Source organism: Eubalaena glacialis, chromosome 2, assembly GCF_028564815.1.
Source record: "Eubalaena glacialis isolate mEubGla1 chromosome 2, mEubGla1.1.hap2.+ XY, whole genome shotgun sequence".
Lineage (NCBI taxonomy): Eukaryota > Metazoa > Chordata > Mammalia > Artiodactyla > Balaenidae > Eubalaena > Eubalaena glacialis.
In genome coordinates, this window is record NC_083717.1 from 183,148,524 (window position 1) to 183,172,782 (window position 24,259).

The 24,259-nt window shown below is 37.5% G+C and overlaps 1 protein-coding gene across 1 annotated transcript in view; it reads right to left on the bottom strand.

The window, feature by feature from the left end:
• CATSPERB (cation channel sperm associated auxiliary subunit beta) overlaps positions 1 to 1,309 on the bottom strand; it is a 126,580-nt gene extending 125,271 nt beyond the window's left edge. Inside the window, exon 1 of the mRNA XM_061181498.1 lies at positions 1,231 to 1,309. Coding sequence (XP_061037481.1) covers positions 1,231 to 1,309 — 79 coding nt within the window. The remainder of the gene's footprint in view (positions 1 to 1,230) is intronic.
• Between the last annotated feature and the right edge of the window lie 22,950 nt (positions 1,310 to 24,259).

The window sequence follows — 24,259 nt, forward strand, 5'->3', positions numbered from 1 at the left end:
GATGCAATGCATGACCAAAAAACTGACTTCATGACTGAAGATCTGGTGTAAACTACTGTCATGGTCTTCTGTCTGTTCTCTCTGCCTCCCAACTTTCCCTCTACCAATCTACTTTACATAATGCTGCCATATTAATCTTCCTAAATTGTAGCTTTGAGATGTTACTCCCCTACCCAGTCATCTTAAATGACTTTCCAGTGAATATAGACTAAAGCCCAAATTCCTTAGCTTGGCATTCAAGTACCTCTATAATATAAGCCAGTTTCCTATCTTTCCAAAATATTTTACTTCTTCTATTCCTTCTTTCAAGTCAGAATGAACTATTTACTGCTCCCATCACGTTCTGTGTTTGTCTACCTCCACGACTTTATTCATCACTTACCTGATGTTGTCTTTGTAGGATGCTCTTCCCCATGCATGTACAGACATTTGGGGGACACATATGGGTTGATATCTTTCATACAGTGTTTTCTTTGACTCACTCCATCCCCTGCCCCAGTTGGAAGTACATTCTCCCTTCTCTGAAATCTCATAAGTTTGCTGGTGACTATCCAATCTTCGGTTATGTCCATACTTGTGTAATATATTCTCTAGCGGAATATAGGAACTAGAACTGGTTCATCCCAGAACGCACCCAATTCTGCAACACACCCATGTGTAGAAGAGAGCCTGAGTCTCTCCATCCACTCAGTCAACAATTTTTTGACCATCGACTATGTTCTGGTAGATCCAGTTCAGGATACTACAGAATTTATACAATCTGCACAAATGAAGGTGGATTTGTCTTATTCCTTTTGCAAAGTTTTACACCATGAAAGTCCTATTGGGCAATTTAATCCATGTATTAATTTCAGAAAATTCTCAGTCTATTAGCCTATAATTCAGTTTACAATTCATCCTACATGCAACCATTTATGGAGGAAAAATCAAAAAGTTCTATCCAAATAATTCAAGTTTTGCAAATATAAAATGTTCCTTAAAATTTAAATATTCTATGACTTATAAGTAATGAAATACTATAACAAAAGAAAAGTCCCGATATAAACAACGATATTATTAGAAACCTCTGGACCAGAGTACAATAGATAATACCGGGGAAAAACTGGAAGATAAGGTAAAGAAGAAGTACTAAAAGAAAAATATTTTAACTGTTAGTGAGGAAGGGATATAAAGGGGAAGTCTTGAGAAGATCTTCTCTTTTTTAGAGAGTAAAAAGAGTCTGAAACTTACCTTTATTATATGTTATTCCTGATGAAAAATCAAAAATGTTCAAAAGTAAAATCATAACATATAAAAGTGGCAATTCCATCTGTTGGAAGAAAAAAGAATTATTTCCATTCAATTATTCTGAAGATATTTTTTTAGTTCCTTTTGCTATAAACAATGGCATAGTAAAGAAATCATCTCTTCTTTGAATTAAAAATATTTCTCATTATGTGACAAAAGCAGACAACAATTGACTAAGCTCTACACTTACTCCTTAACTGGTATTAAAGATATTTATAAATATAATTATTGCAAACTAAAGAGCTGTGGCTCAGAGTTTTCTGCAACTGTTAGAAAGGCATGATCAATTCTACATCTGTGTAAAACACAACCTGACTTGATAAAGACTCAGGATGGTACAGTTGTACCTTGATCTGAGACTGTGACAGCATTGCTCTTGGGAGACACAATCCATGTGAGTCCTGAGCATCCCTGCACATCCTTGCTGTGTGCCAGGAATGCAAGGCCCTTTTCTCAGAGTTGTGTTTGCAGCAAGCAACCTTGAGGCATGAGGTAACATCCTCTGGACAAGCACAGGCTTGTTTCCATGGTGAATCTCCCAACTCCGTGTTCTTCTCCTGTAATGCACACCACTATGTGTGTTAGCAAGTGTCTGTCATGGGCTGAATTGTTCCCCCCTCCCAAATTCATATGCTGAAGTCCTAACCCCCAGTATATCAGAATGTGGTCATATTTGGAGATAGGGTCTTTACAGAAGTAATTAAGTTAAAATGAAATCATTAGGGTAGGCCCTAATCCAGTATAACTGGTGTCTTTATAAGAAGGCGAAATTTGGACACACTGTTGTACAGGTAGAAGATGATATGAAGACACAGGGAGAAGGTAGCCGTTTACAAGCCAAGGAGAGAGGCCTGGAACAGATCCTTCCCTCGTGGCTCTCAGAGGGAACTAGCTCTGCTAACATCTTGATGTTGAAACTGAGCAGGACCCTTTGGTACCCTCTCACTTCGTTCGGGACTCTCTGTGCCCCGCATCTCTTGAAGTAAAAGAGGTTTCTCCTGACGTCTTCAGGTTTCTCCCGAGTCTCAAAAGGCTGGCTAAGGAGTTAATGATTAGGAAAATGTGAACATATAATAATAAAGAATAACTACTGGGCCAGGAAAGTAAACTGGTAACAATTTAAACAAAAGATCAGCCATATAGCAGAGTCACAGGACCTTTAGTTCGTCCATGAAGGACATAGATAACAATGTCTGAAGCACATTCCTAAGTTGTTTTTACAGAAACTAGACTCCCACCAGATGGAAACAGCTGACCACAAGCGCGTAGACCCCAGACCAATTGGGATCAGAAAGTTGATGGTGTTGACTCTGGAAACATCACCCTGTTACCTCACTGCCAATCAATCAGAAGAATGTCCACGAACTGATCAGGCACCCTGCAACCCACATCCTTAATGGTGCCTTTAAAAACCCTTCCCTGAAAGCCATCAGGGAGTTCAGGTCTTTTGAGTACTAGCTGCACATTCTCCTTTCTTGGCACCCTGCAATAAACGTACTTTCCTTCACCACAACCCGGTGTCAGATTGGCTTTGCTGCACATCAGGGAAACCGACCCAAATCCAGGTTCGGGATAATCTCAGATTTCTAAACTCCAGAGCTGTGAGACAATAAATTTCTGTTGCTTAAACCACTCAGTGTGTGGTACCTTGTTAGCCCTAGTAAACTAATACAGCATGAGACTCCATGGGACTAGGGTGGGAAGGGGGAGGGAGGAAGGGGACATGGGGAACTGGAGTGAGCATCATGTTGACAGTGACTACTGCTTTTCTGTGAGTGATAAAGTCCTACATCTCTGACCCAGGAGTCTGTATCTTTTGCCAGCACCCAAGAAACAGTAACAGACTGACTTGCCAGCTATAGGAAGAGTAAAATCCAGATCCTTTGGGGTTCCTGACAACTGCTGAGTAAATTAAATTTAACTGAAGTTTTTCTTGCCTCAAAATTGATTTGCTTGATTCAATACATTTAACTGACAGTAGAAAGCTCAACATTTGTTGGATTTTGAATTCCTCACCCTTATCACATGGTTAGGGGAGAATTGTTTTTTAAGTGCATTTTTTAGTCATCTAAGAAAACAACTTGTTTTCACAAGGTAAGAGGAAATAAATGGTCCATCAAAATTACATCTGCACAGTGCTATGCTCAATTTTATTTTTGGTATAAGAATGAATTTAACATTAAATGGAGAAGTTACCAGAGACAAACTTTGAAAATAGTGCCCTTACCAGGAAAATCTTGTATTATTTTGCTAAACATTCAAATTAAATGACATAACACCATTATTGGAACCCATAAGCTTTCCTCATCCCTGAAATACTGTCTGAAATGTATTATATTCCAGGACCCCAGTTTGGATGACCTCTTAATAAGTTATCTTCAAAGTTGTTCCAATTCAGTTCTCCAAGTAAATATAAGAAGATCTCTAATTTCATTTAAGTGGATTTGACTGTATCTGTCTTTGAGTCAAGAACTAAAAACTTGCTTTGAAAGGCTTTTAAATGCTTTCATTAAGGAAAGGAAATCCGAGAGAGCATATTTATGGGCAAGACAGCCAAGGAGTGATCTTTGAACTCTCCATGGCTTTGTGCTAGCTGCACATTCCCTTACTCTAATAATTCAGCCCATATATATAAATTCATATTTATAGCCTATATATATACTTATATATATATAAGTTTTTTTAAATTTAGAGATGAAATGTACTTTACTTTAGAGTTGACATATGAGACATTAAGTAACATGTCCAAAGTCCATTACTGGTTAGTTACAGAGTTGGGCTTAGAACCAAGGTCTCCTGATTGAATTGATCTAGTCAGCATACAAAGATGCCACAAAATGAAAATTTAAAAACTTATTCCACACTACATATTTGAGTAGATTTGACCTCTCACCAAAACTGCTAAATTTGTTCACCATAATTCTGCTTCATACATACATTAGTCTCATTCTTCTCCTTCTTCAATATTATGACTTTTCTCAGTTTCTCACTACCTTCTTTCAACAATTATCTCATGGTTAGAGAAAAGGCACAGACTTTGGCCTAAGATCAGCTCTGCCCACTAAGATGTTTGATCTTTGGAAAGTTACTTAACTTCTTCAAGTTTACTTTCTATTCAGTAAAATAGGGATAACACTTCACAGGGTTGTTGTGAGAATTAAATGAATAATATACTAAAACATCTAACAGCTAGCTACTTTACACAAACTAAGCACTTGATAAATATTAGCTCTGAATCCATATCTTTATACATTGAAGCAACTTCTTTATCTTCATCACACTCTCCTACACATCCTTAACAGTCAAATTATCCCCACTTATTATTCCCATTTAATGCTTATGAGTTTCATGTAACGGTCAGATATAGGTCATATATCTGGGTATTTTCTATTCTCTGGCATCAAATAAATATTGGGAATTGTCCCAAAGGAGGAACCTACCGGTTCACTTGTAGTTAGTTACTCTATTATCATGGAAGAGTGATTACACTGTAAATTCATACTATAGTAGGGCCCTTATTTCTTACTGTAATTCCCTCTTAGTGGGATGCCCAACCAGTTGCACTTGTCTTTTTTATATTTTCCCAAGCTTTCTTCCATACAGGCTGAGAAAGGAGACCCAAAACTCGGAGCTGAGTTTTCACAGTTTACTGGTTTAGTAGTCCACTTAACTTTGGTAACAGCCAATCAGCTGCTACCAAGTACAGAAGCATGCTTAGAAAAATCTACAGGACAGGCAGTTGGAATTTCCAATTAACTGCCTCTTCAAAGAGCACCAAAGATCATTTTCTGTGTTCACATCAGTGTCCTGAAGGAAGAGTGGGACTTAAAAGAATAAAGACCTTATTGATAGGGTAAGCAAGAAAAGTAAATACACAAAGCAAAAAGATAGGAATGAGCTACTTGTGCATGGGAATCAGTAAGACCAAATGATACGCCAATCTGTTCTTCAGGTTCATTCTTGTGTAAATGTCCTTGGTGGGGTTGATTATACCCACTCAGGCTGCCTTTGACTAGTGGGCTGAGACTGAACCTTTCTTACTTAGCACCCTAACTAGTCATCAAGGTCACAGAGGCTAACAAATAATTTTTTAAATGATGATAATAAAACCTACTTTACATTCATGTTTTCCTTCAGAAGTCCCTTCACATGGCCATGTAGAATCTGCTTATACCCATATCATGAAAGATAGCTGGTATCTGGGTTATCTATTCCTAAAGAGCCCATGTAAGAAAAACTTTCTCTCACCTTTTCTGGTGACTTTAACTGAAAGAAAAAAGTTACTCCTCAACCTGCAACAATGTGCAAAACTCAACAAAATCTCTCTCCCAATAAAGACTCAGTTCCTCCCCTATTAAGGGTAAGGATCTGCTTTCAGTCAGTTACTGCTGAATTACATTTTGATTTGAAGGAAAGCTCCCATAGCAGAGCTTTTATCTGTAACAGTGGAATGAAAATGTTCTTCTCCCTGGAAAACAAGACAGGCACAGGGCATCTAGTTAGGAAATTTGGGGACAAGGAAGGGGGCTCATTGGAAGGATGACTTTGACTTTTTCTGTAATTTTTCTCTGACTATAAAAGTGCTCATTGTGCAAAACTTGAAAAATACAAACAGGTATAGAGAAATTAATTACCCATAAACCCACAATCAGATATAACCACTATTAACACTTTGACCTATTTCTACAATCTGTTCCCTACACATTTATGTGTTTCATGTAGGATCCTTCTGTATATAGCTTCAGTATATAGCTTTCAGTCATTGTTATTCTGACCATTTTCTCATGTAATTCAACTTAAAAAATTTTTTTTCACAATTACATATTTAAAATAACTATAATTTATTTAAACATAAGTCATTCAGTTGTTTCCAGTGTTTTCCTGTTATGAATAGTATAACTGAATAATCCTGAACAAAAATCTTTCCCTGCATTTAAAAATATTTCTTTAGGATACAAACATATTTAAGATTCTTGGTATATGTTGGAAAATTGCTTTCCAGAAAATGGAGTGTTTGGGGCTTCCCTGGTGGAGCAGCAGTTAAGAATCCGCCTGCCAATGCAGGGGACACGGGTTTGAGCCCTGGTCTGGGAAGATCCCACATGCCACGGAGCAACTAAGCCCGTGCATGACAACTACTGAGCCTGCGCTCTAGAGCCCGCAAGCCACAACTACTGAGCCCGTGAGCCGCGACTACTGAAGCCCACGTGCCCTAGAGCCCGTGCTCCGCAACAAGAGAAGCCACCACAATGAGAAGCCCAGACACCTCAACGAAGAGTAGCCCCCCACTCACCCCAACTACAGAAAGCCTGTGCGCAGCAATGAAGACCCAACACAGCCAAAAATAAATAAATTAATTAATTAAAAGAAAAAAAAAAAGAAATGTCTGTGGGACATACAGTTAAAATAAAATGCAGTGTTGAGAATTAGATATAATCTGTAATAGTCTGATAGGCAAAAAAGTATCTCATTGTTTTACTTTTTAAAATATTGGTACAATTTAATATTTAAGATATGCTTGTTAGCCATTTTGTCTTCTATAAATTATCTGGACATATTCTTGACCATTTTCTGTTGGAATTTTAGTGTTTTGCTTGTGAAATGGTAAAAGAATTTCTTGCAATATTTACAATGAATATTAAACCCAATTAGTCACTTAATTTTGTTTACAATGGGCTTTGATGCATAGTAATTCAAATCTGATGCAATCAAATTTATCAGTATTCTCCTTTGTTTCTGTTGCCTTATGGTTTCATAGTCTACTCCCATCCAGAGACATACTTTTCTTATGCTTTTTGTGACCACCTAGATGGGTGGGATAGGGAGGGTGGGAGGGAGATACAAGAGCGAGGGGATATGGGGATATATGTATACATATAGCTGATTCACTTTGTTATACAGCAGAAACTAACACAACATTGTAAAGCTGTTAAAGAAAAAATTTAAAGACTCAAAAGGTTCAAAGAATAAAATAACAAGGACATTTTGATCACCCCAGATTCACATTACTACCAGTTTAAAAAAAATTATTAGGGGATATTCCAACATTAGAAAAAGATTCCAAACAAAAGGAAAAGAAAGACTGTACAATCAGCCTCTCTGTATCCATCATCCAGCTTCAGTCTTGTTTCATCAATACACACACCCATTTATCATCCTCCTTCAGGATAATCTTGAAGATATCCTAGACATTTATACATATTTCAGTATATATTTCTAAGAGAAAATGACATTTTTAATTTATTATTTATTTATTTATTCATTCATTTATGGCTGTGTCAGGTCTTAGCTGCGGCACACGGGATCTTCATTGATGCATGTGGGATCTTTTGTTGCAGCGTGCAGGCTTCTCTCTAGTTGTGGCGTGCTGATTTTCTCTTCTTTACTTGTGGCACGCAGGCTCCAGGACATGTGGGTTCTGTAGCTGTGGTGTGCGGGTTCCAGAGTGCGTGGGCTCTGTAGTTAGAGGCACAGAGGCGCTCCAGTTGAGGCGCGCAAGCTCAGTAGTTGTGGCACACGGGCTTAGTTGCCCCACAGCATGTGGGATCTTAGTTCCCTGACCAGGGATCAAACCTGTGTCCGCAGCATTGTAAGGTGGATACTTTACCACTGGACAACCAGGGAAGTCCCAAAATGCCATTTTTAAAATAAAACAAAACCACAATACTGGACTTCCTTGGTGGCGCAGTGGTTAAGAATCTGCCTGCCAGTGCAGGGGACATGGGTTCGAGCCCTGGTCTGGGAAGATCCCACATGCCGCGGAGCAACTAAGCCTGTGCGTCACAACTACTGAGCCTGTGCTCTAGAGCCCGTGAACCATAACTACTGAGCCCGTGTGCTACAACTACTGAAGCCCGTGCGCCTAGAGCCCATGCTCTGCAACAAGAGGGGCCATTGCAATGAAAAGGCCGTGCACCGCAGTGAAGAGTAGCCCCCGCTCAACGCAACTAGAGAAAGCCCACGCACAGCAACGAAGACCCAACGCAGCCAAAAATAAATAAATTAATAAAAAACAAAAAAACCACAATACCATATCATGCCTTAAAATAATAATGATTCCTGGATATCCACCCAGTGACTGTTTTCATTTCTTCAGTATACCATTCTTAAATTTTTTTATAGTTTGTATGAGTCAAGATCCAATAGGGTTCATCTCTGCAATTGGTTGATATATTTTTGAAGTTTTTAAATCCACAGATAACTCTCCTTTTTACCCCCATTTTCTCTCTCTTTTTCCTTGCAGCTTATTAGTTGAAGAAGTAGTTCGTTTTAATGTTTTCCTCTGGATTTTGCTGATTGCATCATCGTGGTATCTTTTACACCGTAAGTTTATCTCATTTGTCCTGTAAATTGCTAAGTAGATTTAAATGCTTGATCAGATTCAGGTTAATTTTTTTGGCAGGGACACTTCATAGGTGGTGTTGAGTACGTCTAACAGGAGGTACATAATGACTGGTTCTCTCTTTCCATGATACATCAGCAATCATTTATTGCCTAGATCTGTTAAATTCATTGGAGGTTGCAAGATGGTGATATTTTATCATTCATTCTTTATTCATTCACTGGAATACTTCTATAAAGATAAAATTTCCTTCACCAGCTATTTTGGTTACCCAGAGGTATATTTCCTAAGGAAAGGCAAGATAAATGCTTCATTCTTTTCCTTCACTTACCAGTTTTGATTCCCTAGCATTGGTTCCCTAGAATTGATTTTCTAGCATCCTCATAGAAGCAACCAATAAGATTTGTTTTTAAGTATCATTATGAACTCATAGCTTTCTGTTTAAATATATTTCAGTGTTTATATGTTACAGTTACTATCCTTACTGATGCTCAAAGTGTCCAATTTTTGGCAGGTATGGTCTTCTTAAAGTTGGCTCCTGAGTCCTTTTGACATGGCTCTACTTGAGTCTTTGATTGCTTGCTTTCTTCCTTTCTTCTAGGACAAAATATTCCAGGCTCACTTTATACATTTCTGTCCCAAACATGGAATCAGTCATTTCTGTATGGAATTCTGATTCCTTTTACTGGGAAATGGTATTTAGAAACCATAATTTGGGAGCTAGGCCAGTCTTTAAAAAAAAAAAAAAATATATATATATATATATATATATACACATATATATATATATACACACACACATATATATATATATATAAACTTTATGGAAGATACATTGTGGCTACTCAAAACTGTATTTCTCCACATATTCACCAAAAAAAAAATCACATAAATAAAGAGGAGAATTAATAAAACAATCCTAGAGTAACCATTGCACAGAGATTACTAAGAATTTCAATTTACATAAAAGTAGAAAAATAAACATCTAAACCCAGCAGGATCAAATCCAGAGTCCACACCAGAGCAAAGTGGGGTAGAGATTGTGTGGAAAAGAACAGAGGTTCACAGGAGTATAGCAGTGGTAGGATACAGCTGAAATCCTCTCTAATAGAGTTCTACCTGAGAAAAGAAATACTGAGAAAAGGTTTGAGAACTGGTAGATTAGAACACTCGCTTGAAAATCTCCTTGCAGTTTTAGGAAGGCACCATTCAGAAGAAGGGGTAGCCTCTGAATGGGGAGGAATTTCTCAGATGTTTGATGGTGAAGAGAAAAAAGAAAGGAAACAATGGGAATTAAAGATCTTACAGAAACAAAAGAGAACCACAAAATCGGGAAACACACTGACCCCACCCCCAAAAGTTTCCATCTACTTAAAAATTCAACTTCCCTTTAGCAACAGAAGAGGATGCTTTTGAATTAAGAAACCTAGATAGAACCAATGGCATTTTCCACAGAATTAGAACAAATAATTCTAAAATCTGTATAGAAACACAAAAGACCTCGAATAGTCAAAACGATCTTGAGAAAGAAGAACAAAGCTGGAGATATCATGCTCCCTGATTTTAAACCACACTACAAAGCGATAGTAATCAAAATGGTGTGGTACTCGCACAAAAACAGACAGATGGATCAATGGAACAGAACAGAGAGCCCAGAAATAAACCCACACTTATATGGTCAATTTAATCTACAACGAAGGAGGTAAGAATACATAATGGGGAAAAGACAGCTTCTTCATAATTGGTGTTGGGAAAACTGGACAGCTACATGCAAAAGAATGAAACTGGACTACACTCTCACACTGTAAAGAAAAAAAAAAAAAACTCAAAATGGATTAAAGACTTAAATGTAAGACCTGAAACGATCAATCTCTTAGAAGAAAACATAGGCAGTATGCTCTTTGATACTGGCCTTAGCAATATGTTTTTGGATCTGTCTCCTTATGCAAGGGAAACAAAAACAAAAATAAACAAATTGGACTACAACAAACTAAAAAGTTTTTGCACAACAAAGCAAACTATCAACAAAAGGAAAAGGCTGCCTACTGAATGGAGAAGATGTTTGCAAACAATATACCTGATGAGGGGTTAATATCCAAAGTATACAAAGAACTTACACAACTCAACATAAAAAAACAAACAACCCAATTAAAAAATGGGCAGAGGACCTGACTAGACATTTTCCAAAAAAGACATACAGATGGCCAACAGGAATATCAAAAGATGCTCAATCCCTCATCATCATGGAAATAAAAATCAAAACCACAGTGAGATATTACCTCACACCTGTCAGAATTGCTTTTATCAGGGACTTCCCTGGCATTCCAGTAGTTAAGATTCCACTCTTTCAATGCAGGGGGCGTGGGTTCGATCCCTGGTCAGGGAACTAAGATCTCACATGCTGCATGGCACAGCCAAAAAAAAAGAAAGAAAGAATTGCTATTATCAAAAAAACAACAAATAACAAATATTGGCAAGGGTGTAGAGAAAGGGGGACCCTCGTGCATTGTTGGTGGGAATGTATTAAACTGGTGCAACCACTATGGAAAACAATATGGTAGTTCCTTAAAAAATTAAAAATAAAACTATCATACAACCAAACAATTTCACTTCTGGATATTTATATGAAGAAAATGTAAACAACTAATTCAAAAAGATACTTGTACCCCTATGTTTACTGCAGCACTATTTACAATAGCTAAGATATAGAAGCAACCTAAGTGTCCATCAACAGATGAATGAATAAAGAAGATGTGGTGTGTATATAAATATGTACAATGGAATATTACTCAGCCATAAAAAGAATGAAATCTTTCCATGTGCGACGACACGAATGGACCTAGAGGGGATTTTGCTAAGTGAAGTAAGTCAGACAGAGAAAGACAAGTACCATATGATTTCACTTATATGTCAGTGTATATGGAATGTGGAATCTAAAAAACAAAACAAATGAACAAGCATAACAAAACAAAAGAGTCCTAGACACAGAGAACAAATTGGTGGTTGTCTGAGGGGAGGGGAGTGGTGGTATGAATAAAATAGGTAAGGGAGATTAAAAGGTACAAACTTCCAGCTACAAAATAAATGAGTCACAGGGATGAAATGTACAGCACAGGGAAATAGTCAATTATATTGTAATATCTTTGAATGGTGACAGACAGTAACTGGATATATCATGGTGATCATTTTGTAATGTATAGAAATATTGAACCACCGTGTTATATACCTGGAACTAACATAATATTGTGAGTCAATTACACTTCAATTAAAAAAATATGTAGACACTGAAATAATGTATTAAAATGCTAATGATAGTTATCTCTGGGGGGTGGGTTATAGGTGATTGTTGATTTTTACTTTATGCTTTTATGTATTTCTAGTTGTCTGCAATGAATGTGTATTGCTTGTAAAATTAGAAAGAAAACCAATAAATGTCACTACAAAATGTTTTTTAAATTTAAAAAAAAAGGAAAGAATTGAGAAACCAAATTTCATTAAAAGTAAAGTTTTCTGCTATGTGAAAGGCACTGTCAAGAGAAAAAAAAACATGGAGTGGAAGAAAAAAAATACTGGGTTGGCCAAAAAGTTCGTTTGGGGTTTTCCGTAACATCTTACAGAAAAACCCAAATGAATTTTTTGGCCAACCCAATATTTGCAAAAGACACATCTGATAAAGGACTGTTATCTAAAACATACAAAAAGCCCTTAAAACTCAATAATAAGAAAACAGCCTGATTAAAAAACGGGCCACAAATCTTAACAGACACCTCATGAAAGAAGATATATAGATGGCATACAAGTATACGAAAACATGCTCCACATCAAATGTCATCAGAGAAATGCAAGTCAAAACAATGAAATACCATTTCACACCTATTAGAATGACCAAAATTTGGAGCACTGACAGCACCAATGCTGTGATTATGCAAAATGGTACAGCCACTTGGAAGACAGTTTGGTGAGGTTTTTTTTTTTAATTTTTATTTATTTATCTTTTTATTTTTGGCTGCGTTGGGTCTTCATTGCTGCGCACGGGCTTTCTCTAGTTGCATTGAGTGGGGGTTACTCTTCATTGCAGTGCGTGCACTTCTCATTGCGGTGGTCTCTCTTGTTGTAGAGCATGGGCTCTAGGCACACAGGCTTCAGTAGTTGTGGCTTGAGGGCTCTAGAGCACTGGCTCAGTAGTTGTGGCGCACAGGCTTAGTTGCTCTGCAGCATGTGGGATCTTCCCAGACCAGGGATTGAACCCGTGTCCCCTGCACTGGCAGGCAGATTCTTGACAGTGATGCCACCAGGTAAGTCCCTGGTGAGTTTTTAACAAACCTAAACATACTCTTACCATATGATCCAGCAATTGCACTCCTTGGTATTTACTCTAAGGAGCTGAAAACTTAAGTTCACACAAATACTTGCACACAGATGTTTATAGCAGCTTTATTCATAATTGCCAAAACTTGGAAGTAACCAAGATGTCCTTCAGTTGGTGAATGAATAACTAAACCGTGGTACATCCAGACAATGAAATGTTATTCACCACTAAAAAGAAATGAGCTTCTTACATGGAGGAAACTTAAATGCATATTGCTTAGTGAAAAAAGTCACTAAGTCTGAAAAGTCTGAAAAGGCTACTTATTTTATGATTCCAACTATATGACATTCTGGAAAAGGCAAAACTATGGAGACAATAAAAATATCAGTAGTTGGGCTTCCCTGGTGGTGCAATGGTTAAGAATCTTCCTGCCCACATATATACAATGGAATATTACTCAGCCATAAAAAGAAACGAAATTGAGTTATTTGTACTGAGGTGGCTGGACCTAGAGTCTGTCATACAGAGTGAAGTAAGTCAGAAAGAGAAAAACAAATACCATATGCTAACACACATATATGGAATCTAAAAAAAAAAAAAAAACGGTTTTGATGAACCTAGGGGCAGGACAGGAATAAAGACACAGACGTAGAGAATGGACTTGAGGACACAGGGAGGGGGAAGGGTAAGCTGGGACGAAGTGAGAGAGTAGCACTGACATATATACACTACCAAAAGTAAAATAGATAGCTAGTGGGAAGCAGCTGCATGGCACAGGGAAATCATCTCGGTGCTTTGCAACCACCTAGAGGGGTGGGATAAGGAGGGTGGGAGGGAGATGCAAGAGGGAGGGGATATGGGGATATACGTATGCATATAGCTGATTCACTTTGTTATACAGCAGAAACAAACACAACACTGTAAAGCAATTATACTCCAATAAAGATGTTAAAAAAAAAAAAAGAATCTGCCTGCCAATGCAGGGGACATGGGTTCGAGCCCTGGTCCAGGAAGATCCCACATGCCATGGAGCAACTGAGCCTGTGCGCCACAACTACTGAGCCAGTGTTCTAGAGCCCACGACACACAACTACTGAGCCTGTGTGCCACAACTACTGAAGCCCACGCACCTAGAGCCTGTGCTCTGTAACAAGAAGCCACTGCAGTGAGAAGCCCGTGCACCACAACAAGGAGTAGCCCCTGCTTGCTGCAACTAGAGAAAGCCCGTGTGCAGCAACAAAGACCCAATGCAGCCAAAAAAAAAAAAATCAGTACTTGACAAGAGTTGGCAGTGGGGAGGAAGGTGTCAATAGGCAGAGCACAGAGGATTTTGGCAATAGTGAAAAATACTGTGTATGATATGATAATCATGGATACATGCCATTTTACATTTGTCCAAACCTATAGAATGTTCAACACCAAGAGTGAGCCCTAAGGTAAACCATGGACTTTGGGTGATTATGATACGTTGATGTAGGTTCATTAGTCGTAACTCATGTACCACTCTGGTGGAGGATTTTGATAATAGGGGAGGCTATGCATGTGTCAGGGTAGGAAGTATACGGGAAATTCCTGTACCTTCCTCTCAATTTTGCTGTAAAACCTAAAACTGCTCTAAAAATTTTTTTCTATAAATTTGAAAAAAAAAAATAAAAGAATCACACGGGAAAAAAAGGGACATAGATACTCAAACCTTGCCCCCTACCTGCTGGCTTGTACAAAAAACATATGACATTTCAAAATGAACACAAAATAGCAGGAAATATCCATGCAAAGCTATAAGATAGAAACGTGAATTGAAATATTTCAGCAGAAAAGAATATTCTCTCTGCCCCAAACAAAAAACAAACAGAAAAACTATAAAACAGTAAAAACTGTAACACAACACTCTAACCTGAATTAAAATGTTGAAACAAGGATTAGCACATTGAAACAAAAATTACCTTAAGTAATAACTTCTAAATTCTAAATTTAGAAGACAAATTCAGCATAAATTCTAAATTTAGAAGACAAATTCAGCAATTTCTTTTGATTCAGAAATCAAAAGAAAGCTGGAGTAGCAATACTCATATCAGATAAAACAGACTTTAAAATAAAGAATGTTACAAGAGACAAGGAAGGACACTACATAATGATCAAGGGATCAATCCAAGAAGAAGATATAACAATTATAAATATATATGCACCCAATACAGGAACACCTCAATACATAAGGCAACTGCTAACAGCTATAAAAGAGGAAATCGACAGTAACACAATAATAGTGGGGCACTTTAACACCTCACTTACACCAGTGGACAGATCATCCAAACAGAAAATTACCAAGGAAACACAAGCTTTAAATGACACAATAGACCAGATAGATTTAATTGATATTTATAGGACATTCCATCGCAAAACAGCAGATTACACTTTCTTCTCAAGTGCACACGGAACATTCTCCAGGATAGATCATATCTTGGGTCACAAATCGAGCCTCAGTAAATTTAAGAAAATTGAAGTCATATCAAGCATCTTTTCTGACCACAACGCTATGAGATTAGAAATCAATTACAGGGAAAAAACCAGAAAATACATAAACACATGGAGGCTAAACAATACGTTACTAAATAACCAAGAGATCACTGAATAAATCAAAGAGGAAGTCAAAAAATACCTAGAGACAAATGACAATGAAAACACGACATTCCAAAACCTATGGGATGTGGCAAAAGCAGTTCTAAGAGGGAAGTTTATAGCTCTACAAGCCTACCTCAAGAAACAAGAAAAATCTCAAATAAACAATCTAACCTTACACCTAAAGGAACTAGAGAAAGAAGAACAAACAAAACCCAAAGTTAGCAAAAGGAAAGAAATCATAAAGATCAGAGCAGAAATAAATGAAATAGAAACAAAGAAAACAATAGCAAAGATCAATAAAACTAAAAGCTGCTTCTTTGAGAAGATAAACAAAATTGATAAACCATTAGCCAGACTCATCAAGAAAAAGAGGGAGAGGACTCAAATCAATAAAATTAGAGATGAAAAAGGAGAAGTTACAACAGGCACCACAGAAATACAAAGCATCCTAAGAGACTACTACAAGCAACTCTATGCCAATAAAATGGACAACCTGGAAGAAATGGACAAATTCTTAGAAAGGTATAACCTTCCAAGACTGAACCAGGAAGAAATAGAAAATATGAACAGACCAGTCACAAGTAATGAAATTGAAACTGTGATTGAAAATCTTCCAACAAACAAAAGTCCAGGACCAGATGGCTTCCCAGGTGAATTCTATCAAACATTTAGAGAAGAGCTAACACCCATTCTTCTCAAACTCTTCCAAAACATAGCAGAGGAAGGAACACTCCCAAACTCATTCTATGAGGCCACCATCACCCTGATACCAAAATCAGACAAAGATACTACAAAAAAAGAAAATTACAGACCAATATCACTGATGAATATAGATGCAAAAATCCTCAACAAAATACTAGCAAATAGAATCCAACAACACATTGAAAGGATCATACACCATGATCAAGTGGGATTTATCCCAGGGATGCAAGGATTCTTCAATATATGCAAATCAATCAATGTGATAAACCATATTAACAAATTGAAGAATAAAAACCATATAACCATCTCAATAGATGCAGAAAAAGCTTTTGACAAAATTCAGCACCCATTTATGATAAAAACTCTCCAGAAAGTGGGCAGAGGGAACCTACCTCAACATACTAAAGGCCATATACGACAAACCCACAGCAAACATCATTCTCAATGGTGAAAAACTGAAAGCATTTCCTCTAAGATCAGGAACAAGACAAGGATGTCCACTCTCACCACTATTATTCAACATAGTTTTGGAAGTCCTAGCCACGGCAATCAGAGAAGAAAAAGAAATGAAAGGAATACAAATTGGAAAAGAAGAAAAACTGTCACTGTTTGCAGATGACATGATACTATACATAGAGAATCCTAAAGATGTCACCAGAAAACTACTTGAGCTAATCAATGAATTTGGTAAAGTTGCAGGATACAAAATTAATGCACAGAAATCTCTTGTACTCCTATACACTAATGATGAAAAATCTGAAAGAGAAATTAAGGAAACACTCCCATTTACCACTGCAACAAAAAGAATAAAATACCTAGGAATAAACCTACCTAGGGAGACAAAAGACCTGTATGCAGGAAACTATAAGACACTGTTGAAAGAAATTAAAGATGATACCAACAGATGGAGAGATATACCATGTTCTTGGATTGGAAGAATCAATATTGTGAAAATGAGTATACTACCCAAAGCAATCTACAGATTCAATGCAATCCCTATCAAATTACCAATGGCATTTTTTACAGAACTAGAAAAAAAATCTTAAAATTTGTATGGAGACACAAAAGACCCCGAATAGCCAAAGCAGTCTTGAGGGAAAAAAACGGAGTTGGAGGAATCAGAGTCCCTGACTTCAGACTGTACTACAAAGCTACAGTAATCAAGACAATATGGTACTGGCACAAGCACAGAAATATAGATCAATCAAACAGGATAGAAAGCCCAGAGATAAACCCACGCACCTATGGTCAACTAATCTATGACAAAAGAGGCAAGGATATACAATGGAGAAAAGACAGTGTCTTCAATAAGTGGTGCTGGGAAAACTGGACAGCTACATGTAAAAGAATGAAATTAGAACACTCCCTAACACCATACACAAAAATAAACTCAAAATTGATTAGAGACCTAAATGTAAGACCAGACACTATAAAACTCTTAGAGGAAAACATAGGAAGAAAACTCTTTGACATAAATCACAGCAAGATCTTTTTTGACCCAACTCCTAGAGTAATGGAAATAAAAACAAAAATAAACAAATGGGATCTAATGAAACTTAAAAGCTTTTGCACAGCAAAGGAAACTACAAACAAGATGAAAAGACAACCCTCAGAATGGGAGAAAATATTTGCAAAGGAATCAACGGACAAAGAATTAATCTCCAAAATATATAAATAGCACACGCAGCCCAATATTAAAAAAACAAAGAACCCAATCCAAAAATGGGCAGAAGACCTAAATAGACATTTCTCCAAAGAGGACAAACAGATGGCCAAGAAGCACATAAAAAGATGCTCAACATCACTAATTATTAGAGAAATGCAAATCAAAACTACAATGAGGTATCACCTCACACCAGTCAGAATGGCCATCATCAGAAAATCTACAAACAACAAATGATGGAGAGGGTGTGGAGAAAAGGAAACCCTCTTGCACTGTTGGTGGGAATGTAAATTGATACAGCCACTATGGAGAACAGTATGGAGGTTCCTTAAAAAACTAAAAATAGAATTACCATATGACCCAGCAATCCCACTACTGGACATATACCCTGAGAAAACCATAATTCAAAAAGACACATGCACCCCAATGTTCATTGCAGCACTCTTTACGATAGCCAGGTCATGGAAGCAACCTAAATGCCCGTCGTCAGATGAATGGAAAAAGAAGATGTGGTACATATATACAATGGAATATTACTCAGCCATAGAAAAGAACGAAGTTGGATCATTTGTAGAGATGTGGATGAATCTAGAGACTGTCATACAGAGTGAAGTAAGTTAGAAAGAGAAAAACAAATATCATATATTAACGCATATATGTGGAACCTAGAAGAACCTAGAACCTAGAAGAATGGTACAGATGAACTGGTTTGCAGGGCAGAAGTTGAGACACAGATGTAGAGAACAAACGTATGGACACCAAGGGGGGAAAGCAGGGGGGGGTGGGGGTGGGGGTGGGATGAATTGGGAGACTGGGATTGACATGTATACACTGATGTGTATAAAATTGATGACTAATAAGAACCTGCTGTATAAAAAAATGAATAAAATAAAATTCAAAAATTCAAAAAAAACCCCAAACAATAAATGGATAAAGGAGATGTGGTATATATTTTATATATATATATATATATATATATATTATATATACACACACACACATACACATGTGCATGCATGCATGCACACACACACACGCAATGGAATATTATTCAGCCATGAGAAATAAGGATATCCTGCCATTTGCAGTAACATGGATGGACCTTCAGGACATTATGCTAAGTGAGATCAGTCAGACAGAAAAAGATAAATACTGTATCACAACACATATATGTGGAATCTAAAAAAGCCAAAAACTCATAAAAACAGAGTAAAACGGTGATTACCAGGGAATGGAGTGGGAGGAGGGATAGGAAAGATGTTAAGGGTACAAACTTGCAATGAGCAGTAAATAAGCCCTAAAGATCTAATGCACAGTACTGTAAATATAGACAGTATTGTATTATAATCATCAACTTGCTAAGAGACTAAATCTAAATTATTCCAGCCACTAAAAAGAAATGGTAATTATGAGACATATGGAGATGTTAATTACACTATAATGGCCATCATATTACTATATATAAATGTATCCAGTCAACATTTTGTACATCTTAAATTTATACAGTGTTATATGTCACATATTATTTCAATTAACAAAAAAATTTTAAAACATCTATTCCATTACTCTTTGATAATAATAGCTTTTTTTTTATGGATAAAGAAGATGTAGCACATATATACAATGGAATATTACTCAGCCATAAAAAGAAACGAAATTGAGTTATTTGTAGTGAGGTGGATGGACCTAGAGTCTGTCATACAGAGTGAAGTCAGTCAGAAAGAGAAAAACAAATACCGTAGGCTAATGCATATATATGGAGTCTAAAATAGCTTTTTTACTTTGGGGAACTTACCCTATCTCTATAGTCTGGTGGGACTGCTAATCAAGATTCCCTGCCTTGACATAGAAAACAAACTTACGGTTACCAAAGGGAAAAGGTCGGGGGAGGGATAAATTAGGAGTGTGGGAGTAACATATACACACTACTATATATTAAATAGACAACCAACAGGACCTACTGTATAGCACAGGGAACTATACTCAATATTATGTAAAACCGATAAGGGAAAAGAATCTGAAAAAGAAAAAAATATATATATATATAACCAAATCACTTTGCTGTACACCTGAAACTAACACAACATTGTAAAGCAGCTATACTTTTTTTTAAAAAGTAAAAAAAAAAAAAAAAAAAAAAAAGAACCCCTGCCTTCTTTCCATAGCCAGCTGGAATAATTAAGATCTAGCCTCTTAGCAAGCACGAGCACGTGCCTCAAGTCAGGACAAACAGGTGCTCCTTTCCTGGAGCAGGAATCATGAGCAGAACGACAAAAAGACTGGTGATGGTGGGAGTCCATTCTTGAGGCAGGTTCCAAACCAGATTGATAAGCACTTTTTGTATAATCCTCTCTGGAGCTGCCTAATCTTTATCTTTTCTAATCCTGGTTCATCAGCCTTTGAGTCAGTGAGCACCCTCTTATCCTTCAAATAAATTCCTTTTTGATTAAGTTACAAGTCTATTTATACTGTAGGATCTAATTGATACAACTAGGACTCAGAAAGAAAACTTGAAGATATTAAAGTCACATTATTCTCTTGTTAATAAAAGCAAAATGAAAGGGAATAAGAAAGTCTAGAAAAATCAAAATGCTCTACAATAAAGCAATGTTCCAAATCATAATAAAAGATGACACTTCTTAAAGCTAGGGTGCTTTACTTTTCTGTTTTTTTAAAATCAGTTATATATGCATATATATGCATATATATATATATGCACAAATAGTTCTACAAGGCTTATTGCAAAAATACAGTAGTTCCTTGTATCCTCCACTCCATTTTCTCCACCCAGAGACAATCACTTTCAATCTTTTGTTGTTTTGCTTTGTTTTGTGTTCATTTTAGGCATTTACTGGCTTTCCACTCTGCAAGAGACGATTTGGCTCTCTTCTCCTCCACTCTCCCAACACATATGAACTCTTTCTATTCCTCCATTATCCAACTATCTTTTGATCTGTTCATTTAATTTTCTTTCCACTCCTATTTCCTGTCTTTTTAATTTTATGAGTTTTCTAAATTTTGTCTTCCAAAGCCTTTATATTAATTTTTTTACAATTCCTATAGTACTTTTATTTTCTAATAATTGTTTTACTCTCAGAATTTTCCTTTCCATAGATTCTATTCTTATTTCATTTACGTAACATTCTCTCTTTTCTGAGGCTATCAATGATAGGGTGTGTGTGTTTGTTGTATAATCTCTTTGCATAGCTAGATTCCTCCAAGTCATTTTTTTTTCTTTTAATTTTTTCTGGTCTAAGTCTTTCAATTTTGAGACGTTCCCAGCATTCTTCATGATCCTTGGTTGTTTTCTCAGATTTAAAAGCCGGTACTAAGAAGTTTACTTGAAGTTCTGGATCCAAGAGAATGGCCTATCGACTGTGAAAAGAGATAAGAAAGAGTAGCGTATTCTGGAGAAGTTGTTTCATTTGGGAACAATCTCAATGTTTTTAGCTCTTTTCTCTTTGGCTTCTCAAATTTCCCCTGGTCTTCCCATCTTCTTTCTAAAGAGTACAAGCCTGGCTGCTAGCACTCTGGGGTGTCAGTATTTAGTATTTAAGCATTCATCTCCCCCTTTCTCAAATTGATTTCGATCAGTCCAGCAACCCTCTGCTTTACCCTCTCCCAAGAATAAACCTCCAGCCACTGGCTGGGTGGGAAAGGGCAGCTGCTAGGGTACAGAATACTGAGGATCTAAAAACTCCTTCCATGGGTATTTAAACAATCCTACTTTTAGCCCCACTTTCATCTCCAGTTCAAGAGGTACTTGTTGCCACAAGTCCTGAGCCCTTTGGGGGTTCTGCAGTACAAACCCCATTGCTTCCAATCTTGCCTCCATGCCAGTTTAGGATTTAGCTTTCCTAGGTCTGCTAATTCAGTTACCATTTATCTATCTGCTTTGCAGCTTTCTAAATTTTGTTCCTACAGTCATTTCTCCAGTTCTCTCTGTCCCTGTGGGTCTATGCCACTTTGGAAATCCCTTTAGTGTTCAGTTTGGTAGGAGTGAGAGTAAATATGTGTGTTTAAAACCAATAAACAGCAATCCTAAATGTGCCATGAATTTAAAGAATTGAAGGAGGGTAGTAAAAAAGAAATCCACTTGATTTTGATGATAGGCACATTCTTTTTTAAAATTTAGGTAGTTTCAGGTGTACAACATGATAATTTGATTTGTGTATACTGTATTGTGAAATGATCACAATAAGTTTAGTTAACATCCATCTAGGAACATTCTCTTTGATGGGCTAGAGGTTATGACATTGGACCCACTGGACCCAGGACTGGAAATGAACAGTATTTACACAACCATTGTGGCTGACATAACCTAACGTGACCCACAAAGATTCATGTTTTTGTATAATCCCCTCTCCCTGAGTGTAGGCAGGACCCATGACTTGCTTCTAACCCATAGGATATGGCAAAGATGATATGTCACTCCTCTGATTAGGTTACATTATATGACAAAGGTGATGGTATGTCACTCCCAGGATGATGGTTCATTATATAAGAAGACTGAGCAGGCTGGAGGGATCTTCCTGCTGGCTTTGAAGAAGCGAATAGCCATGTTGGGAGTTGCTTATGGAGAGGGCCATGCAGCAGGGAACTGCAGGCAGCCATTAGGAACTGAAGGTGGCCCCAGGTAGTGAGAAGCAAGGGCCCTCAATTATACAACCACAAGGAAAGACATTCTGCCAACAATCTGAGCTAAGATGAAAATTCTTCCCCAGTTGAGCCTCCAGATGAAAAATCAGCCCAGCCAATACCTTGATTGCAGCCCTATGATATTCTAAACAGAGAACCAGCTAACTTGTGTCTGAACTCCTCACCCATGGAAACTGTGAGGTAATAAATGTGTGTTGTTTTAGGCCACTAAGTCTGTGGTGCTTTGTTACACAGCAGTGGAGAATTAGTACAGGTCACAACAAGGATTTCATTGACCTGCAAGTAGAGACTGCTACCCAGCCACTCCAGGTTCTTCTGCCTCCGAATCAACAGATGAAGAAGGAGGTTAGTCTACTGGCTGGGGTGATTGATCTTGACTACCAAGCAGAAATCAGGTTGGTCCTACAAAAAGGGAGTAAGCAGGGGTATGTATGGCTTACAGGAGAATCCCCCAGAGCATTTTTTAGCACTTTCATGTCCTGTGATTAGAGTCAGTGGAAAACTACAACAACTCAATTCAAGCAGGATGGCTAATAGGCCAGACCCTTCAGGAATGAAGGTAGGGTCACCCCACCAGGCAAAAAAGTACAGTCAGCTGAGATGCTTGCTGAGGGCAAAGGAGATATGGAATGAGTGAAGAAGGTAGTTATACATACCAACAATGACCGCATGACCAGTTATAGAAACAAAGATGATAATAGTCATAAGTATTTCCTAATTTTAATATGAATGTTTGTGTACATATATGTGTAAATATATATTTACATATATAAATATACATATCCAAGTATTATATATATATCCAAATATTTTTGTGCTTTCCCTCTCTCATCCCCTCATCATCTAGCATGTGTTAATCATAGTTAATTTTACATCTCAGTACTTAAGTTACAGCATAGCAAAGGAGAAGAGTGCAATCACTGAAGGACTCTGTCCTCTTCTGGGGGAAAGGTTAGCCTGTTTCAGTTGTGCTGGGCAGAACTGCATTATGTGAGGCAGAAATATGACTCTGTTATGTCTTTATTTGGACATTAAGTATGATTTAAGCAAATGTGTATGAGAGCCAAGTGGACAAGGGGTAGACTGTGATGGCTTTGTGATGTGTCAGCTTGGCTACATTCCTTGGAATTCTCTTTCTACCACGTTTCTAGTTAGGTTGGGCTACAAGGGATATTTTCTCACGAGCTGGAGGACAAACAGAAAGCCACAGCCATTTTGTAGAGTCCATGTACCTTCTCCCAGTTACTCAACCACTAATCTAGGTACTGCTGTGAAGGGATTTTGCAGGTGCCAAAGACCCTAATGGAAACGGGAGATTATCCTGGATTGACCTAACTTAATCAATTCAGAGGCTTCAAGCTTCAGCTCTTGCTCCTGGGCTCCAGGCTGCTTGCGATCTTCCCTTTCTGACTGCCTGCCCTACAGACGTCAGGCTTGCTTGGCCAGCCCTCCATATTTGCATAAGCCACTTCCTCATAATAAACAAACTAGTGTGTGTGTGTGTGTGTGTGTGCGTGCACACATTCACATATATGTCTCTATTTATACAAAGACACATGGTAGATAGATGATAGACAGACAGACAGGTAATCTCCTTCTGGTTCTGCTTCTCTGGCTGAACTCCAATACAATAATAATAAATGCTACTGACCGGTTTCTGACGTTTAAACTGAACTTT